A 20,223-nucleotide genomic window follows, 5' to 3' on the forward strand; every position below is an offset into this window, starting at 1 on the left:
GTTTTGTTACATTTCCAATGATAATATGGTATCCGTATAGATTAGCAATGGCACTTCCTTAATCTGGCTGTGAGTCTGTCTGTCGCTGATTCAGTAGATTAGGGTGGGGCCCTGGAATTTGTAGCTTCAAAAAGCCTCATGACTCCTGTTCTACTCTCCTCTTCCCCCAACTTTCATCTCTGCTGCCTGTCTTTGTTCCTCTTTGTCTTTGTCATGTGTGTACACACACACACGCACACGCATGCACAGTTACCTGGAAACAGGAAGAACTGGGCAGACCCAGAAGTCATATCTCGTTGAGTGATAACTGAGTCTCTGCCATTTGTAAAGTTGGAATGTTTCATAAAATAATTTGGAATATTTCATAAATTGGAATGTTTCATAAAAAAGAGCCTGTCAAGCTGAAAAAATGTTAAGATTCAAGCTCCTTACTGAAACCATTGGAATGATAAAGTGTCTGAGATTTTACTTACCTTCGGAGTTTCCCTACCTATAGCTAGAACAGAATTTTCTAAATCCACATGACATTTTATGAATATTTTATTCTAAAGGTACAGCAATTATTCCCATGTTGGTTATTCTAAAAGAACTCAGGACACAAAGAGACTTGGCAAAATATGCAGCCAGGCATCCTCAAACAACCGTCCTCCAATCTTGCCTCTAGCTTAGGCCAAGATCCCATCCCGATGCCTCTTATCTCATATGCTCTAGAGATGTGCTGTCCAATATGGTGGTCAGTAGCCACACTGAGCACTTGGAATATTGTAAGTCTGAAGTGAGACCTGGTCTAAGTGTAAAATACACACTGAATTTCTAAGACTTCGTGTGAGGTGAAGAATGTAAAATAGCTCATTAATAGTTTTTTTATATTGATTGCATATCAAAATGATAATATTTGGGGCAAATTAGGTTAAATGAAATACAATACATTACTAAAACTAATTCTGTTTCTTTTTACTTTTAACATTGTGGTTACAAGAACATTTTAAGTCCCATATATGATTTGCATCATGGCTCGTGTTGTATTTCTGCCAGACAGCATTGCTCTCGAGTTCTTGGAGGTTCATGTGATGAAGCTAGTTTTCCCCACACAGCTGGCGATATTGTCTGAGTAAAGCCTCGTTCTGATCTGATTTATGTGCCTGCTCAAGAGTTACCCAGGGCTCCCTTGAGCTCCTGAATAAAATCTCAGCCCGTCAGCTTTGCCTTTCAGGCTCTCAGAAGATTTGGTTGGACTTCGGCTCCCATATCTACTCCTTACTCTTCCTCTCCAGTCATAAGGGATTGTGCTGCTTTCTGCACATGCCCTGCCTTTCTGTACCTGTGTGCCTACAGTTTCCTATTCCTGACTTGCCTTTCCCTCAACTCCTTTTGGGAGCCTCTCATTCCTCATGGCCCAGCTAGATGTCACCCTCTCTGGTCATGCCACGCCTGACTGCCCAGGACAAAGCTCGTTTCTCCTGCCTTTGTCTTCTCACTGCACTTTGCTAATACCTCTTTACTGGCCCTGTCCCCATTTTTCTTTTTTTTATAATTTTTTAATTTTTCAATTACAGTTAATATAATTTCAACATTATATTAGTATTAGGAATACAACATGGTGATTAGACATTTATATAACACATAAAGTGATCACCCACATAAATCTAGTACCCATTTGACACCATACATAGTTGTTACGTTATTGACTATATTCTTTATGCTATACTTTATATCTCTGTAACTATTTTGTAACTACCAACTTGTACTTCTCAATTCCTTCCCCCTTTTTACCCCTGACCCCGCAGAAAAACCTCCTCCCATCTGGCAACCATCAAAATGTTTTCTGTATCTATGAGTTTGTTTCTGTTTTGTTTGTTCATTTATTTTGTTCTTTAGATTCCACATACAAGCGGAATCACATTGCATCTGTCTTCCTCTGTCTAACTTACAACACTCAACACAATACCCTCCAGGTCCATCCATGTTGTTGCAGATGGCAAGATTTTGTGGTTTTTTTTATGGCTAAGTGACATTCCATTGTATAATGTACCACCTCTTCTTTATACATTCATCCATTCAGGGACACCCAGGTTGCCTCCACATCTTGGCTATTGTAAATAATGCTGCCGTGAACATAAGGCTGGAAGCACATGTTCCTTTGAAGTCACATTTTTCTTTATGCTATGGTTTCCTGTACACTTGTGTGTCCTTATTACCTCCTCTTCTACCCCTATCCAGACTGGAAACACCTAGAATGCAGCCAATGAGTCTTGATCATCTTTGTCTACCCAATGATTGCCAGGACAACATATAATATGGAGCCAAAGAGCATGCATGGAATTAAAGAATGTGTTCCAATATGTTTTCCTAACTAGCCCTCTGACCACAGGCAAGAATATGTCCTGTCATAGAATTTAGAGAACACAGGCTAATGAGGTTACCCAGAGCAGCCCCTCGTCCATCCCTTCCCTGTATAAAATACAACAAAGACATCCCTAACATACAAGAATGTTTCTTGTCCTCTGCTTTATGTTTCTCTCAGTGCCTTGATAAAGAAAGCCTAAATCTTATTCTCCATTTTTCTACAATAAACTGAAGTAGGTACCTTCTAGACCATGGGTGGGCAAACTACAGCCCGTGGGCCAAATCCTTCCTGCCCCATTTTTGTGAATAAAGTTTCACTGGAACACAGCCATGCCTATGCATTTACATTATTAACTGGACTGCTTTCAGGCTCCAATAGAGTTGAGTAGTCTTAGAGAGACTGTCCCACCAAATCTAAGGTATTTACTGTTTTGCCCTTTACAGAAAAAGTGTGCTGATTACTCTTCTGGGTGGAAATGTAATCTTTTTTAAAAGGGGGCATTATTTTTCACTGACTTAGTAACTCTGATCATTTATCTTCCATCTAGGACCTTGGGAAAGTACTTTAGCTCAAATAATGGGAAATTAGTCATCTTCCATTTCAACAGGATGTATTTACATTAGGCATTTGGAATAGAATCATGACCACAACAGCTGTCTGGTAACAAGTTACGAAGGGAAATTTTAGCAATTCTTCCTAGAATAATGAGAAAGTGTAGTGAAAATGGACAAAGAGTAAGGCGTTCTGGATTTGCATTTTGATTTCACCATCTGCTATCTCTAAGAAAGTTGCTTTATTCTTCTGAGGATCTTTGATTACACTTTAAAAAATACCTGTAAAGAGTTACATTTAGGGTTAAATTAGATAATGCATGAATAAGTATCTTGAACTGTTAAGTACTATGAAATGTAAGGTATTATTACTGGATATGAGAGGAGATACTTATACTCTAAAATTATGTCAAATTCTCTGCAGGCACATTAGATTGTATCACTTTGTGATTCTGTCATTTCTCTCAAAGTATAAACACTACTCTTTCATGTGTGGACTGTAGAGATGAATGGCAAAGAAAAAAAGTGAAAATACAGGCGTATGGAAAATATATTCCAGCCTGAAGACAAAAACAAATACAAACACTGGCCTCCTTGTCCGTCAATTAAATGAATCCATAGAACCCAAACAAAATTCAAAGGCATTAAATAACATTAGGCAATTTTATGTTCAGTTATTTTGGTTGTTATGTAAACTACCTTTTTTTTTTTTTTGGTAGGATTTCTAAGTATGACCGTTTTTTTAAGCTTAGGAAAAGTGTTTCACTATAAAGGAGATGAAAAGGATTTGACCGACATTTGGAAAAGACAGCCAATAAAAATTTTGTAGTAAAAGCATTTTCTGAAAATTATTTGCAGCTCAGATTGTACCACTAAAGAAATAGATTTTATATCTTAATATAAATTGTGCGAATGAGTATACCAAAAGATGAAGAATTATTCCTGTGTAACAATGAAAAAAATATGAAGTTGGTAACGCTTGAAATGGAAAAAAAATACTTAGTAGAAGAATCAATTTTGATTAATGGAAATGATTTATGGAGAAAAATTTCAGCTGGACCACATTATAGCATTTATCAAGGGCTTACTATGCGTGAGTCAGGAACCCTTGTAAAGGCTTTACATGTATCAATACATTTAGCCTCCTTAGCAGCTCTGTGATATAGCTAGTATTTGTTTCATCTGAATTTCAGACAAGAAAAGTGAGGAATAGTCTCCCCTTGCGTATGATATAAAGGAAGCTGATTGGAGCCCAGCGCGAGCCGGGAGCCAGGTCTGGGTCAGAGCCCAGATCTCCTTGTTTGCTCTGAAACCTCGGGTAAGCGCTTCACGTCTCTCAGCCTCACTATTCTTGTGTGTAAGCTAGGATTGGAGCCATCATTCTGAAAGAGTTGTGAGGATTGACTTAGATAATGCATCAAAAATACTTTGGAAAGGCTGGACCACATGGGAGATGAGTAATTATTAATTACTATAGATGGTAGATATTACAATATTAATTTTGATAAATATTATTGTATATATTATTACATCATGCAATGTTATATGAATACCAACAATATAAATATATGTATCCATTTTATCATGATAAGACAAACATTATTAATATTGCACTAAGACTGCAATAACTTTTCCTAGCAGAAACAGATATTCAAAGGTAAAATTGGGTTTCCTCAGGATGTGACGAGTCCCCGACATTGGTGGCACCAAATCTTAACTTTGAAGACACTTGGATGATATGTACACAGATGGCGGGGGTCGGGATAGGGCAAAGGGGTGAGCATTGAACAGGGATTTGAATGATACAGCTCCCAAATCCTTTCTACCCAAGAAGTTTTCTGAACAAAATACTCATTAGGAAAATTTAATTTTAATGGGGAAAGCTTACACTATGACAGAAGGAAGGCAATTCATGGCTACCTCACACCGGCCTCACATCATATTTTCCTCTTCTGTCCTAATTCTACTCTGGCTTTTGCAAAATGCCGTGTAAATTCTGCCAAGATAAAGATGGTGGTGATTTGAGCTTTAAATGTGGCCTTAGAAATCTAGGATTTAACATTAGACGGCCCAGTCAAAGGTAAGGAGGGTTATCAAGGTTGAGAGGTTATCAAGGTAAGACAAGCTAAGGAAAGCTTTGGTTTGGATTATCTGCCTTGGATGTTGCTGGAGGTCTAAACTCATAGTAGGCTGGGATTTTCAAGGGGCTAAGTAACACTCAAACAGGAGATGTGAAGGAGGGAATAGGTGCCACAATAGGAAGGTCACTTACAAGGGACATTTTATACAACCTGGGGAACTATAAAGGATTCTATTTTTTCATTGCTTGTTTTTAGCCACTTGTACTTCCTGAAAACAAAACTAAAGGTACAAAAAGCAAGAAATTTGCAACCCAAGTTTGGGTATATACCCATACCCCCTACCACTTGTTTCTCCATTTCAAATTTCCGTAATAATGAAAAGAAAAATTCTAACATTCTCTTGTTCTCTGCCTAGTTTGCAGGTTTTTCCAGCACTTCACAGATTTTTAAGAGTATAGGCTTTGCAAGGCATGGAAACAACCTAAGTGTCCACTGACGGATGAATGGATAAAGAAAATGTAGTATATGTATCCATGTATACAATAGGATATTACTCATCCATATAAAGGAAGGACATTCTGCCATTTGTGACAATGTAGATGAACCTTGAAGGCATTATGCTAAGTGAAATAAGTCAGAGAAAGACAAATACTGTAGAATCTCATTTATATATGGAATCTAAAACACCAAACTCACAGAAATAGAGATCAAATTTGTGGTCGGCAGAGATGAAAGGTAGAGGGTGGGAAAAATGGGTGAAGGGCATCAAAGGTACAAACTTCCAGTTATAATAAGCCCTGGGGATGCAATGTACCAAATGGCGACTATAGTTAATAATACTATATTGTGTATCTGAAAGTTACAAAGAGATAGTAGATTTTAAAAGTTCTCATCACAAGAAAAAAAAAATTTAACTATGTGTGGTGATGAATGTTAACTAGACTTACTGTGGTGATCATTTTGCAGTATATACATGTCAAATCATTATGTTGCACACCTCAAATTTATGTGATGCTACACATAAATTATATCTTAATAAAACTGGGAGGAAAACATATCAAAAGAATAAGAGCATAGACTTTGGAGAAGAGGGGAGGAGGGTTAAAGAACCAGCTCTGCCATTACTAGCATGTGATTCTGTATGAATTACCTTACTGACCTTCAGTTTTCTCATCTATAAAATGGAGATAACAATAGTGCCTATCTCAGAGGGTGGAAGTGAGGAGGAAATGAGATAATGAATTAAAACACCTCACATGCTTGACACAAACTAACTGCTCAAAAACTAACATGCACACATACACCTTTATGAAGCAGAAGACACTATTATCCCATTTGACAGACAAGAAAACGAAAACACAGAGGGGTTTCGTAACCTGCCCATGGTCACTCAGGTGCTAACTGAAAGAGCTAGGATTATGTCAGGAGGAAAAATGCTTATTACAGGTAGTAAACATTCAATAAATTGTAGCTATTTTTATTATCAGCCCAAAGCAATTATGACTCTGTTCTCTACACAATGTGTTCTGTAAATGTCAATGGGATGACTTGTCTTTCCGGAAAAATAAGTAATGCCCCATCTCCCCAAAGGTTTCCACTCTCTAACTAGTCTACTCCCCATACCTAAATTGTTATTTTGTCACCCAAACTGAGAGTGTGAATTCACATCTTGGCATTGTTCATATTCTCTTTGAAAGCCTCGGGTCTTTGGAAATACAATCATATTAATTTTAATAAAACTGCTTTATGAGTTGTTTGCCCTCTAAATTCCCTTTGTTCTTTAGGGAAGGCTGCTGACAGGCAGTGAGGCTTTGCTTTCGTCCCGGTCCTAGGACTGTAATTAACTACCGAGGAGAGGGAGACAGGGAGGCCGCCTGTAGCGGGGAGGATAAGGGCCGCGCTTTTATTCCAGAGGCTGGCTTCCAGTCTCTTGTCAGAGGAAGGGGAGATTACGCTGACCTTCCTGACTTAGACACCCATGCCAGGCCCAGGAGAAACAGGCAGCCCTGCCCAGGCTCAAGATACCCCTTTGAAAAGACTTGAACGTGTGGAAAATTGGCAGTGGTAAGGTCCTCAGGGCCCCTGTCTCTTTGAAAGCTCAGGAGTTTGTTCTCTGTGAATCAGTGGCAGTTTATGGTTACTAGTCTCCAGACATACCGGCTTCTTCCTATGCATGTAGTTGACTGTCATCCTGTCGTTACTGCAATTAAAGAAGTCTGCCTCTCTTGAAATGTTACGTTGCTCCAGGGAAAGTTAAAACCAATGACATGTTCCTAGGTGGGAGGAGCCATGGAGTGGAGCCTTTGTCACCGTGACAGCAGGGAACCACCTGCAGGGGGACGGCCTGCACTTTTGTTAGAACTGCCAATCCTGGTTATCACCACACCTATTTTATCAGGAATCCTCAGACTATGGGCCCAGCGATGTCAATTTTTAACAAGTTCCCGCAGGTTATCTAATGCCCAGTGATGCCTGAGGGACACAGATATGGAGAAACAGATTCAGTCATCTGAATTACAGATCAAGGCATTGAGTCACTTAAATTTGTCCCCGAGGAGAGAGAAAGACAACACCCTGGTCTTCTGACTCTCAAACAAATGTGTTATTGGTTTGTTTTGTTGTTTTGTTTTTAAACAATATCATGTTCCTTTTAGCTTCATGGGCACTAAAACGTTGCCTTCACAAACTTTACATTGGAGTCTGTTTATCCAAGGTTAAGGTTTGGCTGAGATAAGAGGCAAGGGACTTTGGCAGACCTAAGCTTTATTATGGCTGAAACCAAGAGGAGCAGATTTTGGGGGAAATAACTAAAGTTTAATAGCAATGTCAAGGAAGAAGAGGTAGGTAAAACAGAGTACGAATATTTATTGGTTTGTGACATACAGCTTGATCAAGAACATGTTCTTACTATACAAAGAATCATCTAGACAAGGCAACTTAGCACCGACATGGTTGTCTCAGGTTGGCAGGGAGCAAAAATGTCTCATGTATGTCCGGTGTTTCCTATCCATGACCTTATTTGATATCCACATAATTTTGGTGAGTGTCAGCAAACCCATTTAAGAGATGAGATTCAGAGAAGTAAAGAGACTTTCCTAACACTAGTTAACAACTGATTCAAATGCAGACCATATTAGAAAGCATAGTATTACTAACAATTTGAGAGTTTCCTATGTGCCAGGCAGCTCTCTGAGCCGTGACATGACTTTTCTCATTTAATCCTCATAATTACTCTATTTATTCGTATAATTTAAACCTCATCCCAGCTCTGGGAGACAGCAGTATGTTACTGATGAAGAAACTAAAGTATAAGGCATGAATCACCTTTCATTCATTCCTTGACTCATTTAACAAACCTATGTTGATCTTTTCAGTTCTGGACATTTATTTGGGCTCCAGAGATATACAGGTGTAAGGTAAGTGTAAGTCTCTGCTTTCATAGAGATTACATCTGATGGGAGAGAGATAAGTCAATAAAATAAATAAATAATTTCCTATAAAATGGCTCAGGAATAGTCAGGCCCTGGGGAGGGACTGGGCACAGGAGATGTCCTGTGTTAGAGATTGTGGTCCGATGAAGGGTGCTGCAGCTGACACCGGAGGGAGGTGGCCAGGAAAAGCAAGAGCAAAGGTCCTAGATGTGACTGGCCTCTCTGTTGACCCAGCAAAGAAGCTGGAGCAGAGTGGCTGAGGGGGGCAGTAGTGGGAGAGGAGTCAAAGAATACCCTGCAGTGGTCGGAAAAATCCTTTCACTCCAAGAGAGGTAGAAGCCACTGAAGGGTTTTGAGCAGTATAGTGACGTGACATGACGCAGTTTAGAAAGACTACTCTAGATGTTGTCGGGGGAATAACATACAGGGCGAGGGTGGGACCTGCCCAAGGTCATCCAACTATGAAGTGTCCTGGGAAGGTCATTGCCTCAATTTTTATTATCTGGTTTCCTGAGCAGGCTTCCTGAGGAGGCAGACATCAGCCTCATGAGCATGTGATTCTCATCTTCTGTGAGTCCTGTGCGCAACGGCCTCCTGCCACACACAAGACAACCTCTATACGTGCAGGGGCCGTTGCTCTCTGGGAATTGGCAGAAAGATGCCCACTGAAGGGAGCCAGCAGGCAGAGCTGGACCAGAGCCATTTGCCAGGCTGTGGCCTCAGGAAGCCTCACTCACCTTGGACTTCTCTTGATGTAGCTCTATCTGGATGTCTGTGAGCTTGGTCCTGAGGTCTTCATTGGCAGCTTGAAGGGCGACAATGAGCGCCTCGGGCTTCTCGCCCTTATTCCGCCCTTTCTTGGACATCGTTCTTTTCTAAATGAGTCTGTTGGCTTTTAATTCCTTTCAAACAGGTGCTGCCATGTTACTGCTTCTTATTCCGGAGTGCGATGTTTCAGCATCTACTGTGTGATGCTCCTTGGTAAGGTCTCCTTAGCCGCTGCCCTGGAAGCCCTGAGAAGAGGCAGAGACAGTAGTTATTGTTGTGGCAAAAACCCTGGCTTGTGCCCATCAGTCACTCTCTGCCTGAGCTGCCTCTAAGAGCCTCCCCTTGAAGGTTCCTCCCTCCAGTATCTCCTGTCCACCGTGCATATGAATTTCTAGAGATCTTTCCAAAGGGCGAGTCTGATCATGTCAATGCCTGCTTAAAATCCTCCAAAGACCTATGAGTATATCTTTCACATCTCAGTGCTTTTTATGACTACACTTGCCCATTCTCCCGGCCTTATCCCATCTGTTTCACTCACTTATACTCTAGCCATAAGGACTGCCTTTTACTTTTCTGATTCTTTCTCTCTTCCCATGAGGACTTTCTCCATCCTCTGCCCAGCCTCCTCACGTGGTCCTCCCTTCTGTCCTCCTCCTCACGCCCTGCCACACACACACTGTGGTTTGACCAGCTTTTAGGAGTCCCTGGGTCTCAGCTTCCACATCAGGTCCTCCTGGAAACACCCCCGAGGTTCTTACACGCCCTCATTGTTTAATTGTGCCCACGGCCATGAAACTGCAAACTTGGTGAGGGCAGGAATGTGTTGTTCTTATTTCCAACTTCCTTCTCAGAATGCATCATACAGCCTGGGACATACCAGGTACTTAATTAGTATTTGTGAAAGGAAGTCACCTATGGGATGGCCTCACGGTCGTCCCCTTTTAAAGGGCTCTAACTTTAAGAAAATCTGATGTTACTGAGAGCAATGTCAGAGAGTTTACTGCCTAAATTTTCTTCTAGGAGTTTTGTGGTTTGGAGTCTTACATTTAAGTCTTTAATCCATTTTGAGTGTATTCTTGCGAATGGTAAGAAGGTGGTCCAGTTTTCCTCAACACCGTTGATTAGACTGTCTTTATCCCACTGTTTATTTTTTGCCTCCTTTGTCACAGACTAAGTGACTACATAGGCATTGGTTTATTTCTGGGCTCTCTATGTGTCTGTGTTTATGCCAGTACCATGATGTTTTGGTTACTAATTAGGGGGATCACCATATAAATTGCATAAATGTCTAACCACTACGCTATACACCTGAAATTAGTATAAAATAATATTGAATGTCAACTGTAACTGAAAAAAATAAATAATTTAAAAAAAGAGAAAATTCGATATATGAAGACCTAGAATTATACAGTGGATAAACTGAGAAGTGGGGATTAATTATACTGGGTTAACTGAGCCTCACTTATTTATCAGTCATCACTGTTAGAGTGCCTTCTATGTGCTGTGCTAGGTATCGTATGTTAAAACTGAAAATAAGTTAGAGTTCCAACGCAAAACACAACAACAACAACAACAAAACAAACCCTCAACAAAACCTCTATCTCTCTTATCTGTTTCTATCTATCTATCTATCTATCTATCTATCTATCTATCTATCTACCTACCTACCTATCTATCCATCCTCGTCTTATCATCTGTTTGATAACTGCCTTAGAAAAATAAACCAGCTGTTTCAGAAGTATAGACAGGACTTCTGACGGGGTGAGTAGGAAAGTTCACTGAGAAAGGTGGTGTTGACCTGGAACTGGAGGAGCGAGTGCGATGTTAACAGGTGAAGCCAGTGAAGCATCCTGGGAATGGCAGGTGCTGAGACCCAGTAGACAAAGCAGAGCAACTATTTTGTGGGGAAAATGGGGGCCTGGTAAATCACAACCCAGGATATGACTGATGGGCACTAATGCTGGAAAGTTTGCCTGAAAATTGTAGGTTGTGAGAGAACTGGAATGCCAACCTCAGAATTTTGGAATTTTTTTTTCAGTTAGCAGTGGGGAAGCTGTTGGCAGGGGGATGGCCTAACAGAGAGGTGCTTTGGTTATTCGAGTGGCAGAAAAGCAAGAGAATGGAGGCAGGGAGACTGGATAGAAGGCTACTTACTGAACTTGCTAAGGTGAAGGATGATGAAGGCCTAATCAGAACAGTAGCGAGAGGAGAGGAAGAAAAAGGAGAGGTGTGTTTTGATTTACAAATTCTTAAATTCCTCATAGGAACAAAGAGGTTAGAAAAATGTGAACACTAAACTGTTAACGCCAATGGGGAAACCATGACAAGATACTAGAGAAAGTTTCCCATGGAAGCTTTCAGAAAATTGTGTATTGTATACATGGACGAGCTTCGGTCCGGGACTAAAGGGAATTCCTACTGATCATCCATCTGCTTCAGCAGCTGTTGCTCTCTCAAGACCCCTGGAATTCAGCCTTGAGGAACACGCTGGGATCCCGGGCTTTTGGCCATCCCTTTGTGAGCACTGGGGCCATGCCTTTTGGAGTGTGCCACTAGGGAAAGGGGGTAGGGAGTATCAGCCTGTCTTTAGCAGCCATGGATCCGTCCATCAGTATTCCACCCTAAACTAGATGCTGGATTTGTCCTTCCTGCTTGTTTTGCAAATGTTGCCAAATTAGTTAAGTGTATGGCTGGGAGACTTCTAAGAGGCACCATTCTTCACTTTTAGAATGAAAATGAATTCAACAACCGTGATTCAAAATTTGTATGACAAACACCACTAGGTACAAAGACAGATAAGACAGTACTTAGTAACTTCAAGCAGGTACTGGGTAAGGAAACTTACATGTGTGTGTTTGACAGGTTTCTCTTCTTCTAGTTATCTCTAGTTGTTGCGGGTCCCAGAGCGTCCCCAGTCCTCTCCACTCGCCCCACCCATAGAGTTATGACCCACAGTTTTGTATCCATAGCCCTGACCATCCTTCAAACCCCAGACTCATATATTCAACTGCTTACTTACCAAATCTAGTTGAATATCTGATTGGCATTTCAAATCTACCCAACTAATACACATGTCTTTATTACTAGTCTCGAAACCTTATCCTCCCCAGGTTTTCCCGTATCCATAAATGGCACCTTCACATGCACAGGTGTTCTAGATTTAAGCTTAGAAGTCATTCGTTCTTCTTTCATACTTTATTTCTCTTATTTAGTCCACCAGGAAGTCCTATTTGTTTTACCTCTAAAATATGACTCACTTTTGTCAACTTCTCTCAAACCCCACATGGGGAAAAGCATCCTGGTCACTTCGTAGCCTTATAGTTGTCCTGAATGAAGAATGGACTTTTCTAGTTGGAGCTACAGGAATGGCAGAGGAAGAGCTTGGGAAAACCTTGGAGTCACAAATTTGCCAGTGGTATTTAGAGAAGTTTGTGAATAGGGAGAAGACAACCTGAGGTTAGATTTCATAGGTTCCTGCATGGTTGATGGTTCGATTTCATTGATAATGACTAGATTATGTAGAAATGAAGAAACATGATGGCATTTGACTATAAGTGTAATAATACAAGCTTATGGTGACTGACAGCTCTGAACCCGTCATTGGACTAAGCAATTAACACACTGCTCTCATTTAACCCTCACTAAAAATAGAAGAAAAATGGTTCAACAGAAAGATTAAGTAATTTGCCTAAAATGACTAAGTTGATAGAGGGTGAGGCCCAGATTCAAATCCAAGCAGCTTGAGACTAGGACCCAAGCCGTTATCTCCTGGGCTGCCCTGCCTCCTAGTTGTATTGTAAAAAGGTAAATGGCAGTATAATGGAAGAGGAAGTACTGGGAAGGAAAAGACTGGAGGCAGGAAATCAGTCAGGAGGCTTCAACGGTCCAGGCGAGAAGTAATGCCGCCCTGAACCAGGCCATGGCCTTGGGGATGAAAACAGAGGTGGCAACTCTGCCACATGGAGGGAGACTTGATAGAATCGTGTCCTACTTTTAACCATTATTACTGGTTTGAACCAGTATTCGCTCTCACCGTAAGTAAGGTATATGAGCTCTCTGATACTGCGTGCAACAAAAATGGGCAAAGCAACAGTCATGGTTTACATTTTAATTTATAATCCTTTCCCCCCCTCCCCTCTCGCCAAAAAAAAAAAAGAAAAATACTTTTTGTACTTGACTTCATCTATTTTCTAGCCTGGGAGTTATTGTGAACGTAGTCCCATAAGAGCTGGGGAAAAGAAAAGGGTAAAAAAAAGTTAGAAACATGTTCAGGAGAGAAAAAAGCATCCAGAAAGTTCCTGGTACAATCAATCTATGGATACCTTAAGGTGAGCAGCTGTTCATAAGCATGGTCCTATATACGCCTCTGGTGGAGGGGAACTTTCCAAAGTCTTTTCCAGTTGTGACTGGTGCCTGGTCATCTCATGATTCTCATATATAATTTCACTACAATGCTTCTGTCACCTTGTGCTGCCTTTTTTTCCTTTTTGGAGAGCTTTATTGAGATATAATTCACATATAAAATTTACACTCTTGAAGTGTATAATCCAGTGGTTTTAAGCATATTCACAAGGTTGTACAACCACCACCACAATCAGTTTTAGAATTTTGTGATTCATTGCCCTAAAAAGAACCCCCCATACTTGTTAGCAGTCATTCCTTATTCCCCACCAAACTCTCCCAGCCCTACGCGCTCACTAATCTATTTTTTATCTCTCTGGATTGGCCCATTCTGGATATTTTGTATTAAATAGAATCATACAATATATATATTTTTTGTGTGACTGGCTTCTTCCCCTTTAGTTTAATCTTTTCAAGGTCCATCCATGTTACAGCATGCACTGGTATTTCTTTTTATTGCTAAATAATATTCCATCATATGGCTAAAACTACATTTTACTTATCCATTCATCAGCTGATGGACACTTATCTGTCTTTGCTTACGTGGCTTGAGGTCAGTCTTGCAGAGAAGCTGCCAGCCATGAAGAGGGACACAGCCCCTTTAAGGAGCGTGCTTGAGAGCATAAAGGAGTACTTGAAGGTATCACTCACTGCACAATGATGGAAGGCCGAAGAGCCCTTGTCACTGGTAATTTCTGCTATACCAGACGATCAGGAGTGGGGATAAAAGCCTTGTTCAACTCAGGGCCAATCCTGGGGGACTTTACAACATAAAAAAAAAACTTGAAGCATTTTAATGAGCCCTAGGTTCCCATCTCTTAGCTGCTAGGGCAGGCAGTGGTCACCCCAGGCAACACTGTGAGGTACCAAAGGTGTGAATTTCAGCTTATCCTTCTGATCCTACCCTGTCTTCATCAGGTACCTCTCATAGCTACCAAGGCTGAGCTTCTCTGCAACCAAGTTTCTGCTAAAGATATCAGAAAATTTAGAGTACTCTCAGGAGTAGTTGCATTTTAAAACATGAATCATTGCTTAAGAATAAACCTTAATGCAGCAATGGATTATCAATGGATGAATTACCACCATCATTCATTCATTCATTCAAACAGACATGTATCAAGGAGGAAATATAACGAAGTATTGAGAGTAGAGCTTCCCAAATCTGTGGTCTGGTTGTGTTAAAACGTACTGGAGAACTTTAATAATCTTGGAGCTCTACCTCTGGAGATTTTGAGGTAATACTTGCCAGATGATTCTGATGCACAAGCAATTTTGAGAACTTATGATTAACAGCATGGGTTATAGAGTCAGACAGACCTGAGTTTAAGTCCCACCTCTGTGTTTAGTAGATGTGGACCTTGGAGAAATAACATTTAGTTCTCTAGGCCTCAATATTCTTCATCTCTGAAAGGGGAGTGAGGGAAATGGGGATATATAGGACTATGAAATTAGATTATTTGACAACTCAATGACAGAATGTAAGTGACGGTCTCACACAGCTCATGACACACAAGAGTTACCATTTACTGAGTGCTTTCTATTTCTACTCTAGCCCATAAACGCTGTCCTCAAGATGCTTAAAATGAATACGAATGATGGGGGATGCACAAAAATAATAATTCAAGTGCCACATACAGAAGGCTTCATATATTTAAAAAATCTCTCTCTCTCTTCTCTCTCTTTCTTTTTTGTAATTATTTTTTAGGGTAATTTTAAGTTCATAGCAAAACTGAGTGGATAGTACAGATTTCCCATAAGCTTCCGTTTCCGGCACACACACATCTCCTCCCATTATGAACATCCCCCATCAGAATGGTACATTTGTTACCACTGATGAGCTTATATTGACACATCATCACCCAAAGTCATAGTTTATATCGGGGTCACTCGTGGTGTATATTCTATGGGTTTGGACAAAACAACACATATCCATCCTCATAGGATCATACAGAGTAGTTTCACTGCCCTGAAAATCCTCTGTGCTCTGCCAATTCACCCCATCTTCCCCCTCCCCCCATTTAGTGTTATTTTTATAATGAGTTTTCATGTATTTAGGTCTTACTTCTGCACTAGATTATGAGCTTTTGAAAGTAGAATCTGTATGTAGGCATTTTTTCATCTCTCACAGTGACTCAGTACATAAGGGGCCTCCATAGATCTGGATTGGATTTGATTTTCATTTTTATTTGCAGTTACAGTTGACATTAATATCATTTTATATTAGTTTCAGGTGTACAGCATAGCGGTTAGACATTTATATAATGTATGCAGTGATCTCCCTGATAAGTCTGGTACCGACATGGCACCATATGTAGTTATTACAATATTATTGACTATATTCCCTAAGCTGTACATTACATCCTGGTGACTATTTTGTAACTGTCAATTTGTACTTCTTAATCCCTTCGCCTTTTTCACTCAGCCCCACAATCTCCCTCCCATCTGACAACCATAATTTGTTCTCTGCGTCTATGAGTCTGTTTCTGTTTTGTTTGCTCATTTGTAAAAAAGCTGTTCTTATTCTTGGTTCTCCATAGACTTATTTAGGCATTGGCACAAAACCCTTGAGAGAGAGAGAAACCAATGAAAGGTGAGTGAACATTAGCATGAGCAGATGAGGCCTCTTTCCTTCTTCACCATGGTTTCTCCATGCACGTCACTTCTGGAAATTCCAAGTTCAAGATGCTGCATTTTAAATAATCTTGAGATCATCTACTCTCAGGGGTAGCCCTTTTATGGCTTTTCGTGTTTAGAAACATCAGCGTCTGTTCTTTCTAACAAAATGTCCAGGTGTAAAAATTCCTGTTCAGCATTATTCTCTTTAAGACACAAGATTAAAGTCAAGAAATTAGAAACATTTATTAGATGAATGTCTAAGTATTTAAATATGATGAATCTATGCTATTGATCACAGATTATAATCCTGGTTGTACAGTCTGTCTAGAAAAGTAAAAATGTCCAAGAAATTCTAATATTTTTATGTCCAACTGTATTTTCTACTGGCTCTCACATCCTAAAATGCCATATAATTCTTTGTCAGAAATGTGGACACGTATTTGGTCAAGAAAATATAGCCATTATTTACTGGGCACTGTTCTGAGTTTTTCATAGATGTTAAAAAGTGTAATAAACATCATTATATAATCAGCCAACCCTCCGGTGGCTTCCAGCTTATAAAAGGAGACAAATATCTGTAAAGAGAAAACATTCTGGAAAGAAGCGAACTATCTCATTGGTAAATGCCATAGCTTAGAACAGATTGAGAAAGATGAACACTTGATAGAGATGGTGACATATGAGCTGAGGCTGAGTGACGCTGCGTACCTTCCTGGGTTCTCACTCTGTGCCAGGAACCGTGCAAAGGGACACTAAGTTTAGGTACATTAACTATTCCAAGTAATACTTTCAGATATTTACTCTTGCAATTTTTTAGACAGGGAAATTGAGGATCAGAGAGGTTAATTAACTTGATAAAATTTACACAGCTATGAAATGGCAGAGCTGCAACTCAAATACACATGTCAGTCTCTAAAACCTCTTAACTATAAAAACAGTTTCTTGAAGGAAGGGCAGGATTCAGCTCTGGTTGTGGGTAAAGAGATGTCAAAGGCATGAAAATGTCAGCTGGGAGCTTACAAAATAGAATGGTGGAATGTTGTGGTTAAGAGATTGAATTCTGAAATCAGAAACACTGGCTTTGCATCAAACTTCCTAGCTATATATTCTTGAGAAATTACTTAACATCTCAAAGCTTCTGTTTCCTGATGGTAAAATTGGGAAAGGGATATCTTTACCTCACTGAGTTCTTACAAGGAATAAAGGAGCTAAAGTGTGTCAAAATGATTAGCCAATTATTATTATTACCCTTATCATAATTATTATTTTTCTAGGACCTAACTATCCACTGAAAGCCAACTTAAATTTTAAAGGATGAAGAAACATATTCGTCAGCCATTTGTGTTAAAAAGTCAGACCAGGAAAAGCACAGCGATCCCTGGAAAGACTAAAGGAACTCATGCTTATGCTTTTGGGGAAATGGGACCTGAATTGACAGGATCAGTATTCCTAAGAGTCTTGGTGTTGTGGCGGATTCTGCCCTAAGCTATAAACTAAAAAAAGTAGTTATTAATTTTAGAGTTTCCAATAAGGCTGTTGCCTCTGAATTATGAAAAGCAACTGTAATATAAAAGAGCTAGACTTCATATGCATGAAGCTAAATGCTGCGACACTTCTCCATAATTAATATTTGGATATGTCCAGTCTACCAAAGCCTGTCAGTTTGTTTAAGCCCTTCCTCCATCTTTTCCAAAGATGATGCTTTAGAGTCAGATGTCATTAGTGTTTAAAATGAATGAATCAAACTTACTTAATTTATTCCGGGTGACCTGAGGAGACATGTTATCACTTCTTAAACCCTTCTCTATGCCGGAAAAACGTCTCACTGTGGATTCATGAACTGGACAAAGCAATTTAATATAAAGGAAGGGAAGTGCTGCGTAAGTCAGTCCGACCCTGGAATCCTAGTTTTCTTACATGAAAAAAGTGTGGTGGTGTGGCTGTGGGGTCAAAAGGCTTTTAACACATTATTCACCTGTGAGACGAAAATGAATCTGAAATGCTGACATTCAGCATGGTAGTGATTAATGCATCTTCAGGATTGTAAGGTGCCAGGCTTGTATGTCCCTTTTTCTTTATTTTTCTCTCCTATTCTTCCACTGACTTGCCCTCTGTATCACTTAATAATAATACCAATTACCATTATTATAGATTATTTAAAGTCCACATGTCATGCTTTTCATATGAAAGAATGCTATATAAAAACACAACCAACAGTTTACGACTCCTGATGATCTGTTTTTAGATCTCAGCTTTAAAACGTCACACTAGAAATACACCTCATGAAGTCTATAGTAAGACAGAGCTCTCAGCACATGTACAAGAAACACCTACGTAACTTCTTCAAGGGGAGCTGTCAGGAAGGCTTGGTGATGTCTAAGCTGAGATCTAAAGCAGGCAGGATTAATCCAGAATTGATCTACTCTGCAAACTTTTGACTTTGCTCACACACTTCCTTGTTTGGCTTCCATTTCCCTTCCTCCACTCCTTCCTACTCATCTTCTAGGGTCCAGATCCAATGTCACCGCACATCGCTTTCCTTCATACCTCTTCCCCATACCCTGACGAGGTAACAGATTATTGCCTCGTCTGTGTTTCCATATTCAGTGTGAAGGTACTTCTTACCGTATACATCAGTCATTCCTTCCTTCCTTCCTTCCTTCCATCAAGCCACAAATATTTATGAAACATCTGGAGGGTGGGGGATGTCTGTGATAAACAAGAGAGACAGGGTCCCTGTCCTTCCCAGAAGAGGAATCAGCAATTTCGTACAGCTTGGTAACTGCACATCTCATAGGCGATAAAAATCACAGGCGTCTTGGTGGTTCAGGAAAGATAGATAACAAAGAACTATAAGACGAGAAGGAATCAGCCAGCAAAGGATTGGAGGGGGAACAATGAATATTCTAGGTAGAAGAGAAGGAGTATGAAGGTCTAGAGGTAAAACAGAATATGAAGAATGCTCCGGAGAAAAATAAAGACAAGAGCTTGGTGAGTGAACGGGAAAAGAGTAAGAGATGAGCTTGGAGAGGCAGGCGGGGAGTAGCTGGGAGAGACCAGTATAAACTCTGTCAAAGGACATGGATTTCATCCCCACAGAAGTGTGTAGTCACCAAAGGGTTTCATAGAGGGGAGTGGCTGGATCACATTTTGCTTTTAGTAACAGTCCTCTGGCAGCAGAGGATGGAATGGATTGAAGGGGTCAACAGAAGCAGAAGGAACAGTTAGGAGGCCGGGGCCAAGTCCACTAGTATTATAGTTATTCTTCAGATGAATGATGGAGTCCCATTTAAGATTAAAACTGTTTTTATTCATCTTTGTACTCATAGTACCTATTACAATGACCATCACAAAGTTCAATTTAATTAGCATCGATTCAGATCCAAGGAAAATACTGAGATTGAGGGACATATGTCACAATTTCTACAAAGATCATTTATAATACGGTTTATTGTGGGAAACTTATTTTACTTTGCAGGTGGTCTTGAATGACTGTTTTGATTTCAGGCAAAAGTTAAAGCTTGGTGTAACAGTTCAATAAATGATAAAATTAAGTAAATTTTTACATACGCCATATGTTGAGATTTCATAATCCTTGCTGCTAGCTATCATACTCCCAAGCTTAATTTCGTTCCGAGGCACCAAGTAAATCAACTTGCATAGCACTATTTTGTCTGGATTTAGAAGGCTTTCATAAGGTTGAGTTTAACGAAGTAAATCTCTCAGTGCTGTATATTCTTATTTGCACTGTCCTTTCTTTCTGGATTCAAACTATTTTACAGCTGTTGTAGAATTAAAAGGACCAACTTCATGGGACATGGGGTTGAAATCTCAAACACAGCAGGAAACAATTATGTATTCAAGGTCAGAGAGAGCAAGAAAAGTGCATCAGAGCCCCTGCGGAAAGCACGCATTTGCTCTGTGTGTACACTGTGATTGAAAGCAAACTGGCACATAAAGTTAAATAAAATTATCCAAATCACTTGAGGTAGTGGACTTCAGATAGTTTTATTTATAAGTGACACCAA

The 20,223-nt window shown here is 40.0% G+C and overlaps 1 protein-coding gene across 3 annotated transcripts in view; it reads right to left on the reverse strand.

Annotated features, from left to right (window-relative positions):
* JAKMIP2 (janus kinase and microtubule interacting protein 2) overlaps positions 1-20,223 on the reverse strand; it is a 134,426-nt gene that overhangs the window by 45,374 nt on the left and 68,829 nt on the right. For all 3 annotated transcript variants that reach the window (XM_019739109.3, XM_074313733.2, XM_019739110.3), the window contains exon 2: positions 9,148-9,423. In XM_019739109.3, the coding sequence (XP_019594668.2) occupies positions 9,148-9,276 (129 nt within the window). In that variant the 5' untranslated portion in view covers positions 9,277-9,423. The remainder of the gene's footprint in view (positions 1-9,147; positions 9,424-20,223) is intronic.

The sequence above is a fragment of the Rhinolophus sinicus genome, chromosome 5 (genome assembly GCF_057876585.1).
Source record: "Rhinolophus sinicus isolate RSI-liver-muscle chromosome 5, RSI-T2T, whole genome shotgun sequence".
Classification (NCBI taxonomy): Eukaryota; Metazoa; Chordata; class Mammalia; order Chiroptera; family Rhinolophidae; genus Rhinolophus; species Rhinolophus sinicus.